Here is a 17,333-nt window from a genome sequence, read left to right as displayed (position 1 = left end):
AAATTTCAAATATGAACTGTGGATTAGACAATATTATTGTACCAACGTTCAATTTCCTGGTTTTGATACTTCCACTGTGTTTATGTAAGAATACGTCCTTTCAGAAAGTACAATCTGAAATATTTAGGGATAAAGGAGCATTATGTCTCCAACTTAGTCTCAAAGGGTTCAGGGGGAAAAAAAAGACAGAGAGAGAGAGAAAGAGAGAGAGAGAGAGAGAGGGCAAATCATAAACAATGAACAAGGGCAAATCTGGGCAAAAGGTACATGGGAGTTCCTTGTACTATACTTGAAACTCTACTGTAAGTTTAAGATTATTTCAAAATAAAAAGTGACATATTAATGAAATAAAAACAACGAAGAAAAAACTTCCCTATATACACCTTAAACTCCCTGGCGATTGACAATTCTGGCAGGGCCCAGAGAAACAGTATCATATCTGAGCATTGTCCTGTGGGTGATTTATCTTTGAGGAACCCCCCACTAAACAATGGTTCTGAGAACCAACTGGGGTGTAGGGGAGAGAACCCTGGTTGTGGTATGTTCCACATAATGCTGACACCTCACATTCACTGTTCCTCCCAGCTACCCCTTCCACCCCCAATCTCAACTGCTAATGGAGAAATAATGGGTGAAGATGGTCAAAAAATACAAGCCTCCAGTTCTAAAAGAAATAAGCCCTGGGGGTGTAATGTACAGCACGGTGACTATCCTATATAATAAAAGGCTAATATGCAAATCAACCGAACGGCACAATGACTGGTTGCTATTGAAGTATAGGCACTCCATCTTGTCCCCATAACCTCTATGCTGGGAAAAACTGCTGTTTGGAATTTTCCACTAAACATAAATAGTCCTTTGTTCTGTGAATTAACTCTGCTATTCTTGGCTTCTGTAAACACGCTTGCTCGAATAATAGGGAAAATAAGCTCAATTATCTAGCCTTGCAAGCCGCTCTGCTGCCCTCCCTGGCTACTCCCACGCCAGGTGTCATTTAGTTATCTGAATTATGTTGCACTCAAGGTTACTGAATTGTGCTATGCTAAAGGCTACAAGCTTCCTGCAAAATATCTTCCAGTACATAGGGCTCTTTGTAAAGCCCACAAAAGGTCCAGAAACCCCATATTTGGGGGACAAAGGGACCAACGGGGTATAAAGAGAAAGTTTCCTCCATGTTGTTTTGCTCAGACTTTGAGAGACAAGTCCTCTGAGACCGCTAGCGTAACAAAGGCTCCAAAATTCAGCTTACTGATTGATTAAGGCGTCCTCTGTTTAGCTCGCTGATTTACAATATAACAATATGATGCTCACTGACCACTGGGGGCAGATGCTCAACGCAGGAGCTGCCCCCTAGTGGTCAGTGCGCTCCCACAGAGGGAGCGCTGCTCAGCCAGAAGCCGGTCTCCCCGCCTGTGGCAGGCGGACATCCCTTGAGAGGTCCTGGACTGTGAGAGGGCGAGGCCAGGCTGAGGGACCACCCCCAACCCACCCCCGCCCAGTGCATGAATGTCATGCACCGGGCCTCTAGTAGTTAATAATACTGTTCTGCATATTTGAAAGTTGCTAAGAGAGTAGATCTTAAAAGTTCTCATCACAAGGAAAAAATGTCTAACTATGTGTGCTGATGGATGTTAACTGGATTTATTTGCAATACATACAGGTATCGAATGTTGTATACCTAAAACTAATGTAATATCATATTTCAATTATATCTCAATTTTTGAAAACGAGGGGCAAAAGTCTCATTTTCAAAAACAGAGAGCCTGAGAAAACAGGACAAACTGCTGCCTTCCAGGACTGGTTGGACGGTCTTTCAGAAGCAAGAGCTCTGCACAGCTGCGCCTGACAAGGCAGGGGACTAAAGAATTACAAATTTTCTTGGAGGGAACCGGGAGTTGTTGACCCTAAAGCTTGAGGCTCTGCTGTGAAAAGGTCTCACTTCCCAGGGTCACAGCTGAAGAAATTGTGCATGGCATCTTAATAGAAGGAAAAAAACAAGCTGAGGAGGGCAGAGTTGCGGCTGGAGAAGGAACTGGCAAATGCAGACATATGGCAGTATGCTCCAGGAAGGAATGTCACAGGCCACAGCCATCCTATTTTAATAGTTTGAACCCTGGGATTCCTTCAAATTGCAGGGGAAAAGCTTTGTGCTTAAAACTGGAGTAGAGTCGGAGGGGATGGCATAAGCAAATGCCACAAGTGGTATCTCAGAGGAACATCCCTTGTTCACTGTGTCCCTGGCAGTAGCAAAAGAAAAACAACATAAATGATGTAGGCAAGGAATACAGAGACCTTCCACGTGTATCAGCCCTGAGCGTCCATTCCATTAGGATGAGATGACCCAATTCCATTTGGGGAGAAGTTATAGTTCCATTCTAATTAGTTCAGGAATTGTGGCAATTGATAAGTGTGGAAAGAGAATATTTTTCTTGATAGTTAAAGTGTGAGCTCTGAAGCAGCTAAATGAAAGTCTTGGGAACCAGGACTAAATTAGTCACATTAAAAATTGTTTTACTTTATTTTTTTTTCCAGCTCTGCAAATATTTAACTCTTGGCAAAATTGAAAACTCACAACTCACTCTTCACTTGGGTCTGAGAAATATAATACTGGAAAGGAAAAGGATGAAAATAATATGGAATGAAATGCATAACATGTAGTACTGGGAAGCAAAAAACTTCAAATGAAACTTCCATTTATGGCTTAGTCAAAAACATATGGATACGCAAGCTGAAGAACAGAGCTAGTGGGAAAGCTAGGTGCCTGGTTAAAAATATACCTTTTGAAGCAACCTTAAATCATTCTTTCTAAAAGAAAGTAGCACTCCAAACAAATCCCTCCCCCCAACACACACACAGTGCATCTGCAAACAATTATTTGTTTATTTCAATAGAAGCGAACCATGTCAAAATTTAATTTTAAAGGAATAATTCTGCTTTACTAACAAACATTCCAAAGAAACTGGAAAAAAAATGAGGGAATTAAAAGAAGGCACAAAAAATTTATGTACAAGAATTTTGCTATAACATCATTTATAATGGTAAAATATTGAATCAGCTTATATGTCTCTCAGTAGAAGAACTGGTTGAATAAATTATGGTAGAGCCACATAATAGAATATTATACAGCCATTAACAATATATAATGTTTATAAACAAAAATTTTCCTAAGTCCATTAATAACTTTAAAAAACAAAGAAATCAAAGAATGAGAATCTAGTCTGTACCTATCAAAATTATAAAGACTGCCCTAGCTGGTTTGGCTCAGTGGATAGAGCGACGGCCTGTGGATTGAAGGGTCCCAGGTTCAATTCTGGTCAAGGGCACATGCCCTTGGGCTCGATCCCAAGTAGGGGGTGTGCAGGAGGCAGCCAGTCAATTGTTCTCTCTCATCATAGATGTTTCTATCTCTCCCTCTCCCTTCCTCTCTGAAGTCAATAAAAATTTATACTTAAAAATGTAAAAAAAAAAAAAGAATTCTAAAGACTAAAAAGTGTGATCATGGACATTACTGGCCAGAGTAGGGGGAAGAAGCACTTTGACCCTCTGATGGTAGGAGTATAAATTGGTGTAACCATTTTGGAGGGAAGTTGAACATCTTTTACAACTTCAAATGCATATACTCTTTGACCCAGGAATTCCATTACTGAAAATTTTCCTTTACATAAACAGCATACAAGAACTTATGTGTAGGGATGCACATTATAGCATTTTTAATAATAGCTAACAATCAGAAAAGAACCTAAATATCTAGCATAAGGGACAGGATAAATAAATTACGGTACATCAATAGAGTAAAATATTATATATTGTTAACAAAGAATAATACATCTACAAGTCCTAATTTAGAAAGCTCTCTATGATATATTAAGTTGTAAGAAGACAACTTATATATCCAAGCATGCATATGTGTATATAGAATATTTCTAGAATCTCACTCAGGGAGCTGGTAGCAGTGTTTCTCTGGGAAGGAGAGAAAGGCTGAGGTTTCTAAAAAGCATTTGACAAAATCCAACACCCTTTCTTGATAAAAACTCTCAGCAAGGTGGGAATAGAAGGATCATACCTCAACATAATAAAAGCTATATATGATAAACCCACAGCCAACATCATACTCAATGGGCAAAAACTAAAACCATTTCCCCTAAGAACAGGAACAAGACAGGGATGCCCACTCTTACCACTCCTGTTCAACATACTGCTGGAAGTACTAGCCATTGCAATCAGACAAGAAGAAGAAATAAAAGGCATCCAAATTGGAAAAGAAGAAGTAAAACTGTCCTTATTTGCAGATGACATGATACTGTACATAGAAAACCCTAAGGACTCCATCAAAAAATTATTAGACTTAATAAATGAATTTGGCAATGTAGCAGGATACAAAATCAATGCCATGGCATTTCTATACACCAATAATGAACTTACAGAAAGAGAGACTAAAAAGGCAATACCAATTACCATCGCACCAAAAAAATTAAGATACCTAGGAATAAACTTAACTAAGAAGGTAAAAGACCTATACGCGGAAAACTACACGACACTGAAAAAAGAGATAGAGGAAGTCATAAACAGATGGAAGAACATACCATGTTCATGGATTGGTAGAATCAACATCATAAAAATGTCCATACTACCCAAAGCAATCTATAAATTCAATGCACTTCCTATTAAAATACCAACGGCATACTTCACAGACCTTTGAAAGAACTCTCCAAAAATTCATCTGGAAAAAAAAAAGACCCCGAATAGCTACAGCAATCCTGAGAAAGAAGAACAAAGTAGGTGGGATCTCAATACCAGATATCAAGCTGTATTACAAAGCCACTGTTCTCAAAACAGCCTGGTACTGGCACAAGAACAGACATATAGATCAATGGAATAGAATAGAGAATCCAGAAATTGATCCAAATCACTATGCTCAATTAATATTTGACAAAGGAGGCATGAACATACAATGGAGTCAAGACAGTCTCTTCAATAAATGGTGTTGGGAAAATTGGACAGATACATGCAAAAAAATGAAACTAGACCACCAACTTACACCATACACAAAAATAAACTCAAAATGGATCAAGGACTTAAACATACGACAGGAAACCATAAAAATACTAGAGGAATCCATAGGCAGAAAAATCTCTGACATATGCCAAAGCAATTTCTTCACTGATACTGCTCCTAGGGCAATGGAAACTAAATAGAAAATAAACAAATGGGACTACATCAAAATAAAAAGCTTTTGCACAGCAAAGGAAACCATCAATAAAACAACAAGAAAGCCCACTGCATGGGAGAACATATTTGCCAATGATATCAACGGTAAGGGTTTAATCTCCCACATTTACAGGGAACTCATGCAGCTTAACAAAAAGAAGATAAACAACCCAATCAAAAAATGGGCAACTGATCTAAATAGACACTTTTCGAAAGAAGACAGAAGGAAGGCCAAGAGACATATGAAAACCTGCTCAAAGTCACTAATCATCAGAGAGATGCAAATCAAAACAACAATGCGGTACCATCTCACACCTGTCAGAATGGCTATCATCAAGTCAACAAATGACAAGTGCTGGGGAGGATGCGGAGAAAAAGGAACCCTCATGCACTGCTGGTGAGAACTGCAGACTGGTGCTGCCACTGTGGAGAACAGTATAGAGTTTCCTCAAAAAACTAAAAATGGAACTCCCATTTGACCCAGTGATCCCACTTCTAGGAATATATCCCAAGAAACTAGAAACACGAATCAGAAAGGATATATGCACCCCTATGTTCATAGCAGCACTATTCACCATAGCTAAGATTTGGAAACAGCCTAAGTGCCCATCAGCAGATGAGTGGATTAAAAAACTGTGGTACATCTACACAATGGAATACTACACTGCGGTAAAAAAGGAGTTCTTACCATTTGCAACAACATGGATGGAGATGGAGAGCATTATGCTAAGTGAAATAAGCCAGGCAGAGAGAGATAAATATCACATGATCGCACACATTTGTGAAATATAATGAACAACATAAACTGATGAACAAAAATAGATCCAGAGACAGAGAAACATCAATCAGAACGTCAAACCTCAGGGAATGTAGGGGACAGTGGGGGTAAGGGGGAGAGATCAACCAAAGGACTTATATGCATGCATATAAGCCTAATCAATGGACACAGACAACAGGGGGGTGGGGGCATGAATGGGAGGTGGGGGGTAATGGGGGAATAAGGACACATATGTAATACCTTAATCAATAAAGAAATTTTTTAAAAAAGGCTGAGGGTTCTAGTGTGGAGGAGACTTATTTCTCATGAATACTTTTTGGAACTGTTTGAATTTTTGCCATGTTTGTGCTGTTTTTCCAATAAAAACAGCTAATCCAAAAGATTGTAGAAAAATCGTTATTGAAATGGAAAGATGCTCATGATACATGAGTGGGGGGGGGGGGGGGAGGAGGCTACAAAAAAAAGACTGTAGAGGACTTTCCAACCTTTTTTACTTACATTTGTATTGAAAAGAGGCAAATATATGAGAAAATGTTAGTGTGATTTTGAATGGTTAGATTAGAGTGTTTTACATTTCCTCGATTTTTTGCTGATCAGCGTTTTCTACAAAGACCAAACAGTAATTACATAACATGGGGAAAGAAGATTCTTGAATCTTGCTGCCTCAAAATACATTTAGAATCTTATTTTTTCCTTTTTTTTTTTTTTCTAAAAGCAGGAAGAGGGGGTTATCTCCCTCTCTTCAGCACTTAATGAGAAGGTGCTGAAAGACTATGAAGGCTTTTGTTTTCCTGGTTTCTTTTATGGTGTTATTTTGCTGACTCCATCAAAATTATTCAGAGTCAAGCGTGGCGGAACAGCTGTCCCTGACCACCAGCAACTGCAAGACACCAGGGAATAAATTTAGACTTCCAGAAAGGAAGACGAGATCAATCTTCCAGCTGATATGGGCTGGGGGAGGTGGTGGTCAAGACACAGGTGGACAGCATCAACAGGGGGTCCCAAAGAGGAGATCAAAAGAAGTGTCCAAATATCACTCAGCACTAATCAGCACTAATTTGGAACAAGTGACCAAATGACAAACCATCCCAGAATTCCTTTGCCTCAGGTTAGGCAAAATGCGCCACAGCAAGTAAGCTCCCAAGGGCACGCTACTGGAAGTCAGCCAGCATTATCTTTAAAACCCCCAGCAGCAGAGGCCCACAGCTTGGTGAAGAGATCAGACTCCATTGAAAATAATTAAAAATGAAGGTAGTGCACACAAAGAAGTGACTAAGGAAAAGCTTGACCTGCCTCCATCTCCTTCCTAAGAGGCTCTGCTCTCCTTCAGGGAATGGGGCGCCCTCTGGAACTTTAGGCCTGCAGATGCCTGACTTTCCAGCCAGCTCTCAGGAAGCCAAGTTAAAGGCAGGCTTGCACAGTTACCTGTGAATTTGAACAATAATCTGAATCCGAAAGCGAACGTTTCACTGAGCTTTTGAAGTTTACTTGGTATGACTGGGGTCAAAACTTTCTGGAAAGTGGTGTCAGAGTTCACAGACCCAATGTTCTTGTGCGCACTAAAGCCAACAAGTGCCAAAATGACAGATATCGATGCCACAGTAATGTCTATTTTGGACAAAAAGTTAATCAAAAAGTGGTGAGCATCCTTGGAGTTCTCTTCAGGTAACTGCTTAAAGACTAAACTTCTGCCCATTTCTTACGATAGCATTCTCCAATCATGGTGCTAAAACACAATTCTATTGTGGTTCCTACACCTGGCTGATGGCCAGAGTCATCTGGGCACATGAAACCACATCCATTCCCAGACCCCACCCTCTATTGTCCGAAACAGGCTTTCCCAGGGTGGGGCCCGGGCAGTATTCCTCCTAGCAGCAGCCCATGACTGTCCTTTGGGGAGCAATCAGACTGCTGGATTCCGAAGGTGTGTGTCTGACAAATCCCCATGGGATACAACTAGTGCTGGCCCTGGTACCACCTGAAGAAACACTGACCTTAGAGACTAAAGAACGACTTGGCCACAAGCAGACTGTGTTGACTCTCAAGGCTTGACGATTCAAAGTTCTGTCCGTATTGCTCAAAGAGGAGTGGGGTGGAGGGGCCAGAGCCTTCTTCCCAACATTGCATCCTCCTCTCCCACCATAAAAACCACACCAAGAGGTTCTCCTTTTTCTTCTAGCTATCATAAAAGCGACATAATCACATTACAGAAAAAAATAAAGGAAATCACCCCCAATCTAAAAGTCTTACTATACTCACTATTGACATTTAAAATACATACCTGATTTACTTAATACATTTATTTTACAAAATGGTAGAATACCATTATTCTAGCTGTGCTACATAATGCCCTTGGCCAGGAGCTAAAAATACACAGATGGAGAGCAAAATCCTGTGGGAAGAGAATCCAAGCAAAGTCTTTTATAAAAAGTAAAATTATAATCATGGCATAAGCCCTTTTGCCTGCTTTTAAAAATTAGACTGACAAAGTTTTTTATGTGCTACAAAATCCTTATAACTATTATTTCAATAGTAAAAATATATTTATTTTTGTATTGCAGGCATTTAATGAGAGGGGGGCTACATTATAATTAACACATCTTTGTGTACATATTTCCAAAGTGTTCATCTAGCATTTGACATAAAAATTTTATCTTGAAGAATATCTTCATAGGAAAATTGTGGCATCAGTTTTCATGAGTCTTGAGACTTGTTATCAAACAAAGATTTTTCTACCTAAATTTATAAAATTAAATCTACAAGTCTTTATACCTAATCTTAATACAATACCTAAACTTAACGTATCAAGATAAATGAAAACTGATCTAAATAAAAGATTCATGCACATTAAGATAAATAAAATATGCCATGACAATACAAGGTTAATTTCTTTATGACAATACAAGGTTAATTTCTTTATGACAACACAAGGTTAATTTCTTTATTGCACAAGAGGAACTGAATCAGGCCCTGGCTAGGTAGCTCAGTTGATTAGTGTCTCCTGATATGCCAAAGTTTCAGGTTCGTTCCCAAGTCAGAACACACACAGGAGTCAACCAACGAATGTAAAAATAAGTGGAACGACAAATCAATGTTTTCCACTCTCTCTCCCTTCCTCTCTCCCTAAAATCAATCAATCAATCAATTGTTTTTAAAAAGAGGAATTAAATTAGTTGATAATTTGTTTTCAGTACCCATTTCACAAATTCCTTAAAAGCTTTAAAAGAAAGAAACGGTAATGAATCTCCTTTTGGGAAACCCAAAGAGCCGTCTGCAATAATGATGAGTCGGTGGAGTAAATGTTGACAATGATGGCTTCCACCAAATCTATCTAAGAAGAAATTATAATATTGATTTTCCACAGAATTTAGAAAAAAATGTTCTTTTTTCTTCTAATCAAGGGGGGTGGGAGGGGAGCTTTCACACCTGTAACTAATACATACTAATATTGAATGTATACTACAAATGAAAAATAAAATTAAAAACACACACACAAAAAAACCCTTTTACCAGAACACTTTTCCTCTTTCCCATACCCACCAGTCTTCCTTCCTTTCCATAAACACCCACTTTCCACCACCCAATCCTACCAGTCCCCCATCATCTCCACCCTCCCCCATAAAGTCTGAAGGTTGCCAGTATATCTTTGGGTTTGTGTGTGCATGTGCTAGTGCACTTTAGGCTAATTTATACTGCAGAAACCACAAAGTTCCAAAAGTAGTGAGAAGATCAGAGCTGAAAAAAAAACACAGTAGCCAGATGTGTCTGCCATGAACTCACCACATAAAGTTGACAAGGAAAAAACACAGGAAAAAGAAATAGATATCCTACATAAAAATCCGACACTTGACAAACTTTCAGGCTACCTTCCACATACTTTAAGCAATGCTAGGCTATTTTATTTGCTTTTGATAAAATGGTTTTGTGTCTCTGTATACTTCCTAAAGGGAAGAATGAGCCAACTTAGCAAATGAGTACAGACAAGATTTTCTTTCCATCTTGTCTTGAAAAGTATGCCTTTGAAAAAACCACACAACCAAAAAAACATGCATATATTTGTAATTTGAAGTACAGAAGAAGGTAGACCTGGAGGACATCAACTCTGGCCAGGGGATGGCACACCTTCAAAGCGGGGAAGTGTGCGCACACACACATGATATTTTTAAAATTCCAATAGCTTTAAAAATACACGTTGGCTGCACTTAACCAAAAGTCTCTGAACTGGCTAGAGATGGTCGTCCGGTGAAGGTTTTCCACAGTCTTTACTTTTCCTGTCCTGTCTAGAACATTGGTGCCCCAGCCAGGGCCTTACTCGAGCAAAGAGACCATTAATTAACATGTGAAAGGAGCCCAGCACACCATGGTTTATGACTGCTAGGATTATCACCAAAAAGGCAAAATTGTATGTGACTTCTCTTGGCAAAAAGATGAAGTTTTTTTTTTAAGATTTTTAAAAATTGATTTGTTTGTTTTTGTTTTTGTTTTCAAAAGCGAGAAGAAGGGGGGGGGGAGAGAGAGAGAGAGAGAGAGAGAGAGAAACATTTATGTGAGAGCAAAACATTGACCGGCTGCCTCCTGCACGCCCCATACTGGATATGGAACCGCAATCCAGGCATGTGTCCTGACCAGGAATCAAACCCACAAGCCTTCACTGCACATGACGATGCTCAACCAACTGAGCCATTATGGTCAAGGCTTGGCAAAAACAGTTTAAAACATGGGGATATGTTGCCCCAGCCAAGCTAGTAATGGGCAGGGTTCAAATTCTGACAGTCTGATCCCCAACTTCATGTACCCAACCTACAGAAAAAGGTTTATTGAGGAATTTATTTATCTATGTCACTGATTATATCACAGCTAGAGAAATACATAAAATTAGCTATGAATGGTACGAATTCTATCATCTGATACTAATATTATTAACTGTATTTCTACATCATTTTCACACATAAATACCTCCCAGTGAAGGGATGTGTCATTTGATATCTTATTTGTCAGCTATATTCCATAAAAAGACCAAACTTCTAGATTCAAAGAAGAGGAGGAAGAGGTAGAGGAGGAGTGGGAGGGGGAGGGGGAGGACATGTTCTGGTCAAAAGGTAAAAGGAAAAAAACGCAGTTGATGTAAACAGACATAGAAATTTTGATTTTTATATACATGCATATATATGTTTATATATGCTAATGTATATGGCATAGGTTATATCTATATATAAAAAAGCCTAAGCGACTGAACAAACAAAGGACTGGTCGACCGGTCACTATGATGTGCACTGACCACCAGGGGGCAGACGCTCAACACAGGAGCTGCCCCCTGGTGGTCAGTGCGCTCCCACAACGGGAGTGCCACTCAGCTGACTGCCCCGTCCTGGCAGCCCAGCAGCCCTGAGGCAGCCACTCCCTCCCTCAGTAGTCCTGCAGGTCCAGTCTCCGGAGAACGGGGCAGGCACCGATTCCGACAGCGCCATCCGCCTCTGGGAAGTCGGCCTCAGGCACCACGGCCGCTTCCCCTCCCTAGATGCTCCACAAGGAAGAAACGATATAAAAGCGGCTGCCAGGTGGCTCCAGACAACTGGCATGAACATCAGCGGGACGGGTCTGGATCCTGAGCTGGCAAGGGCATTCCCCAGTATATTTCCATCTACAGGACATATCTGTGATTCTCTATAGGCTAACAGCACACTTTGTAATGACAAATACTCAAATATTGTTGGAAAACCCCAGAATGTGTGTCATGAGTAATTTACTACCCCAATATATTAGAAATCTGGAAAGGTATTTTATTCAACCACAGGTAAACTTATTTCAGACGTTCAGATTACAATTTCTTTACATGTAGTTTGCCATCAATTCAGGTGTGTGCGTGTGTGTGTGTGTGTGTGTGTGTGTGTGTGCGCGCGTGCACGCGAACGTGCATGTGTATAGGCAGTACTTCCTACTTGTACAATTTTTAAAAATTAATTGCAGTGTTTTATGTACTAGTAACACACTAATATCTAAATATCTATCAGTTTGGGGGCTGATTAAGTAAACTAATTATAGCAGACCAACATGTTGAGCTATTAGCCAATTTTTAAAAAGAATGAGTTAGCTCTATATGCACAGATATAGAAATGGAAAAGGCAAGGTGCAGAACAGTGGGTATAATATGCTAGCATTTGTATGTGACTGAAAACACTGGTCGGCCCCATGCAACATAAAAGGGACAGGGGATTGGGATCAGAGGAAGACTGACTTTTTGAACACCTCTTTGAATGAGTGAATTTTTTCAACCAGGTCCATAAAAGATTTTTTTCTATTATAGTGATGATAAAGTTAAGGTTAATACTTTATAATCAGTTTTTATAATTTTCAATGAAAATTAAATTGTTAATGAAACTACTCTAATGTTACCTAATATGTGGTTTCTTTACTGCATTTGCATCTGCTTTCTATGTGAGCTTTTATATATTGGGGATAAATGACTCATGGGAAGTTTTGGCTTGCCACTGCTGGTAGAAGCGTTGATACCATTTTCCTTGATCTGCCCTTTAGACAAGTAACACAATAGAAGTTATCCCAAGTAATTTGCTTTTTTGATATATTTTACATCTGCAAGCTTTAAAATGGTAGGTCCAAACTTCCTGCAAGAACAGACTGTATATTTACTTTTAGCTGACTTGGGTCTACTTAAGTTCATGCTCACTCTGGCTAAGTGAGGGTATGAGGGCAGGGTGTCTATCAAAAGGACTTCCATTCCTATTCCTGCCAATCCAACAGGAACTTCTTTTTACTCCAAAGTTAACTATTCTGTGTATAAAGCAGTATCTAGACCAGTGATGGTGAACCTATGACACGCGTGTCAGCACTGACACGCGTAGCCATTTCTGATGACACGCGGCCGCTGAGGAGGCCGCCTGCCGAGGATGAAACATTTGCTGCTCCTGAGGATGAAACATTTGCGAAATAATGTTTTTTCCTCAAAGTGACACACAACCAGAGTTATGCTCAGTTTTTTGGCGAAGTATGACACACCAAGCTCAAAGGGTTGCCCATCACTGATCTAGACATTTGATCTTAAATGGGAATGTTATCTGAAAATGGTACCATCTTTTAGAAAACTTTAAAATTGCCATCTTATGTTTAGCCTCTGGGGGAGGGGGAGAATGACTACAACAAAAGCTGATTAGTTCTGTTGCTACAGTAAATTAATTCACATCTGGTTATCTCTACTGGGCAGAATTTTAGTTTTCTGAAGTAAAGGAAATTAGCAGAAGATAATCTCTTCTCAAATATAAAATCACACTTAAACATTCTAAATGAAATGGCAAGTGAGTCAATTATCCCAGAGCAGGTATAGGAGAAGCCACCTGCAGGACATATAATGATAGGATGCATTCTAAAATCAAACCAACCTCGGTTCAGCTCCTGCTCTGCTATCCGGAAGCGGTGACTTGGAGCAAGTTTCCTACCTATAAATGGGAACGCTGTCACTTCCTGCAGGACTGCTGTGAGGATTTAATGAGATAAAGCAAGAAAACACCTACCCTGGGCTCAGTCACACATCATGCAAAAAAAAAAAGGAAGGAAAGGGATTCAAGACCAGAATTGTACCCTTTGGCAGTCTTCAGGGACCAAATTCACAGAAAGCGGCTACGTGCCCTCCTCCTTGCTTTGGTCTGGATGAAGACAAGAGGCCTGTGTGACTTTTCAAGGAACTTCAAGAAAGGAAGTTGGAGGGGAGGCTGGACCAGTAGTGTGAACCCTACCCTAGGGTGGACTGTAGCAAAGAGGACAAGTAAAGAAGGCAAAGGCGGTGGACAGGTGATGCAGCCAAAGGCAGGAAAAAACGCTCTCTGCGTGCACAAATGGGCACCACAGCAAGCAGAGCTGCTTCTGAACCCAGAGCCCCGTGATGGAACACTGCATTCAACTCCAAGTCAAAGCATGGCTTACCGAGATTCGGCTGGGACACGGCCAGGGGCCTCTGGGGCACTGGTGTGGAAGTGGCGGCAGGGTGGAGACTCATATGATTCAGGGGCTGATTCATCACCTTCCTAGGGTCTTGCCATGTGGTGATTTTTTCTATGTGACTAAAAGAAGGAAAACAATTATCTTTTTAGTTTTCAGTATCATTATCCTTATCACCATCACCAGTAACAGCACCACAGTCCATGACTTTGGCTCTTCTTCCCTTAGGACCTGCTGCCGAGCAGCTGACACATTGTACTTGGTTTCATCCAAGGTCAGGTCACTTACCTAGCATCCAAACGGGGCTACACTGGGGATTTTGCAGTGACTCTCTGAACACAAGCCCATCACTAAGCTGTCCCAGACGCCCCTCTTAAAGGTTTTCTGCCTTACTGGGGACAGACAAGCCCCAGCAGTCCTCGCCACCGTCCAAGGAGCCTGCATTCCCAGCTCCTCGGGGACATCATTGCCATCCAATTACTGGGACGCCATGGTGTGAGCTCCTGTCCAGAAGCAAGGCCGCCAACCCTCCCACACTTGCAAGGCTCATTTAATTGACACCTCCACCTGTCCTCAGCCAAAGACCGGGCCCTTGAAACCAACCTCATAACCATGATCTTACTGCATCCTTACTAAGTAAGGCACTGGGAAGTCCATATTGGTGATACATAAAACCCTCGAGAGGCCTATGTTCTGCCGTGCACGGTCACAGCTGCGTGGCTGAGCAAAGCAGCAGGAAGTACTAGTAAGTGCAGGAGGGCAGGAGCACCAGGCTAAGGAGACACCTCGACGCTGAGGCACAAAGGCCTCTGAGGGAGAAAACGTTAGACTGAGTCATATACAACTACCGCTGTTTGTTATTATGACTCTCTCAGAGAAAGTAGCACAACAAGCTTCTGCCCAGTTTCTCATATGTCCTTGGAAGGATGGACGGGCCGGCTCTTCCTAACTGGCTCCCAACCCCATCACAAGTTATTCTGGGTGCCTTATATAAACCCCACACCACTCCACGACTCCATCTTTTTTTGAGAGGTTATTACATTTTTCTTTTACAGATGATCATATTCACAGCCTTTTTTTTAAGGAACTGTATCAGAGATTTTCTATATTTATCAAAGACAGAAAACTGATAGAAACTGAATGCCAGCCCTTTGTTCTGGGCCTTACAGTTGGCTGTACTCCCCAACCCAATTTGCAATGCCAACCCCCAGGCACTACTGACCCTGCTCGATGCACAGGGAAAAGGTATTTTCTGTTGCTTGTTTCCACATTTATTTTTTATTTTTTATTGATTTCAGAGAGGGAAAGAGAGGGAGAGAGATATAGAAACATCAATGACGAGAGAGAATCATTGGTCGGCTGCCTCCTGCTGGGGATCGAGCCTGCGACCTGGGCATGTGCCCTTGACCAGAATCCAACCCAGGACCCTTCGGTCTCCAGGCCAACGCTCTATCCACTGAGCCAAACCAGATAGGGCTACATTTATTTTTATTTTAAAATATCTTTTTTTATTAATTTCTGAGAGGAAGGGAGAGGGAGAGAGATAGAAACATCAATGATGAAGGAGCACTGATCAGCTGCCTCCTGCATGTTCCCTACTGGGGATCGAGCCCACAACCCAGGCATGTGCCCCCTTGGTTCATGGGTTGACGCTCAACCACTGAGCAATCGGCTAGGGCCTCGCCGCTAGGCTGTTTCCTCACATTTAAATGCTGCCTCTGCCCCTGCTAGAACTCCTCTTCAGATTTCCCCATCCTAGACGGGAGGCTATCGCCTTGGGGACTCATCCATTACCGTGATTGAAAAGTTGGACATATCCCAAGAATACTTTAAATGAGTGTGAGCTTTAAAAAGGGGTTGGGGGTGGGGGGGAACAGCCTCGGAAAAACAGGGGAACTTCTGCATTTTACTACTGCAGGAGCCATCAGCAGTCTTCACAGAAATCAATAATGAAGTGGCAGTAATGAAGTGGCTCAGCTGGTTGGAATGTCGTCCCCTACACCAAAGGTTGTGTGTTCGGTTCAAAGTCAGGGCATATATGGGAGGCAATCGATAGATATTTCTCACACTGATGATGCCCTCTCTCCTTCCCTTCCTCTCTCTCTCTAAAATCATTTAAAATAGGTATATAAATATCCTCGGGTGAGGATTTAAAAAAAACAAACTGTCTTGTTAAGAAAATAAACAAATAGAGGGGAAAGAGACTGAACTAAAGAGATCAGAATCCATTACCTAAGCATAAAAAAATGAAAAAGGAACAATGGTTTTAGTTACACCTTCAGTTTAACAATGTTTAAATTCTGTTTAAAGGTTTTCATAAAGCAGTTTTGTCAACTTTAGGTTCTGTGGAAACTCATAGCCAGCCCGGGGGGGGGGGGGGGGGTGTATAACAGGCCTTCAGAGTGAGAAAGCAATTGCTGAGGACGTCAAAGTTAACTAACTTGCTTTAACAAAGTAATTAGAGCTAAGAAACCCTTTATTCCTTCAGGACCATACTATTAAAACTTGTTTCCCAAGGTAGGCAGGTCCTGCATAAAGACTTTGCACTGTGGTACCAGAGGGGAGCAATCATTCTATCATGAGCCTTTCTTAGACCCTCTGACACCATGAATAATGATGCTGTTCGAGAACCAGTACAAGCACAGCCTGGTAGGACGGAGTGATGTACTTGGAATGGTAGCAGACATTAAGGACACTACTGTGGTCAGACACACTCAGCCACCAGCCAGTAGTAGGAATAATACAGGAGCTAGAGTGATACACTCCCAAATGCGGGTCCTCCCTTCTGCCATTCTGAACAAGTGGGCTGTGAGTCAACAATATTGTAATAACTATGTATGGTGCCAGGTGGGTACTTGAAATATTGGGGGGTAGGGGGTGGCACTTTGTAAAGTTTATCATTGTCTAACCGCTATGCTGTATACCTGCAACTAATACAAAATAATATTCAATGTAAACTGTAACCGAAAAATAAAATACATTTTTTAAATAAAAAATAAAAGAACCAGTGGGCTGTGGCTCCAGGATCTGGGAAGAGCAGTAAGACCCATACTCTGGTGGTGGGTGAGCCCAGCTTGCCGAAGAACTGGCCAGCCTCCACCCCCTGGGACAGAGTGCGGGGCTTTCTGGACGGACACGCTGGCCCTCCTTCCGATAGGTCTGACCCCAAAGATGCACAATGCACCCATGGCTTCAGAAGCCAGAACTCCCCCAGGACTGTGGGCGCCTCCACAGCCCACTCTTCAAACTCTACACTCAGCCAAAGCTTTTAAAGGAGTTTTGTTCCCAGTGGATTTGTTAATTAAAAGTGTCACTCAGATTATTTCCCAAAGACTTGAGTACAAGAGGGAGCCTTTCTTAAGTGAACAGTTCTCACTGCTCTGAAACAACTCTGAGA

At 41.3% G+C, this 17,333-nt stretch overlaps 1 protein-coding gene across 2 annotated transcripts in view; it reads right to left on the bottom strand.

Annotated features, from left to right (window-relative positions):
- WWTR1 (WW domain containing transcription regulator 1) overlaps positions 1 to 17,333 on the bottom strand; it is a 204,243-nt gene that overhangs the window by 95,652 nt on the left and 91,258 nt on the right. For both annotated transcript variants that reach the window (XM_079764158.1, XM_079764157.1), the window contains exon 3: positions 13,922 to 14,058. In XM_079764158.1, coding sequence (XP_079620284.1) covers positions 13,922 to 14,058 — 137 coding nt within the window. The remainder of the gene's footprint in view (positions 1 to 13,921; positions 14,059 to 17,333) is intronic.

Source organism: Cnephaeus nilssonii (assembly GCF_951640355.1).
Source record: "Cnephaeus nilssonii genome assembly, chromosome: 3".
Lineage (NCBI taxonomy): Eukaryota > Metazoa > Chordata > Mammalia > Chiroptera > Vespertilionidae > Cnephaeus > Cnephaeus nilssonii.
Note: the sequence above shows the minus strand (reverse complement) of the source record. Positions and strands in the feature narration are given on the sequence as shown.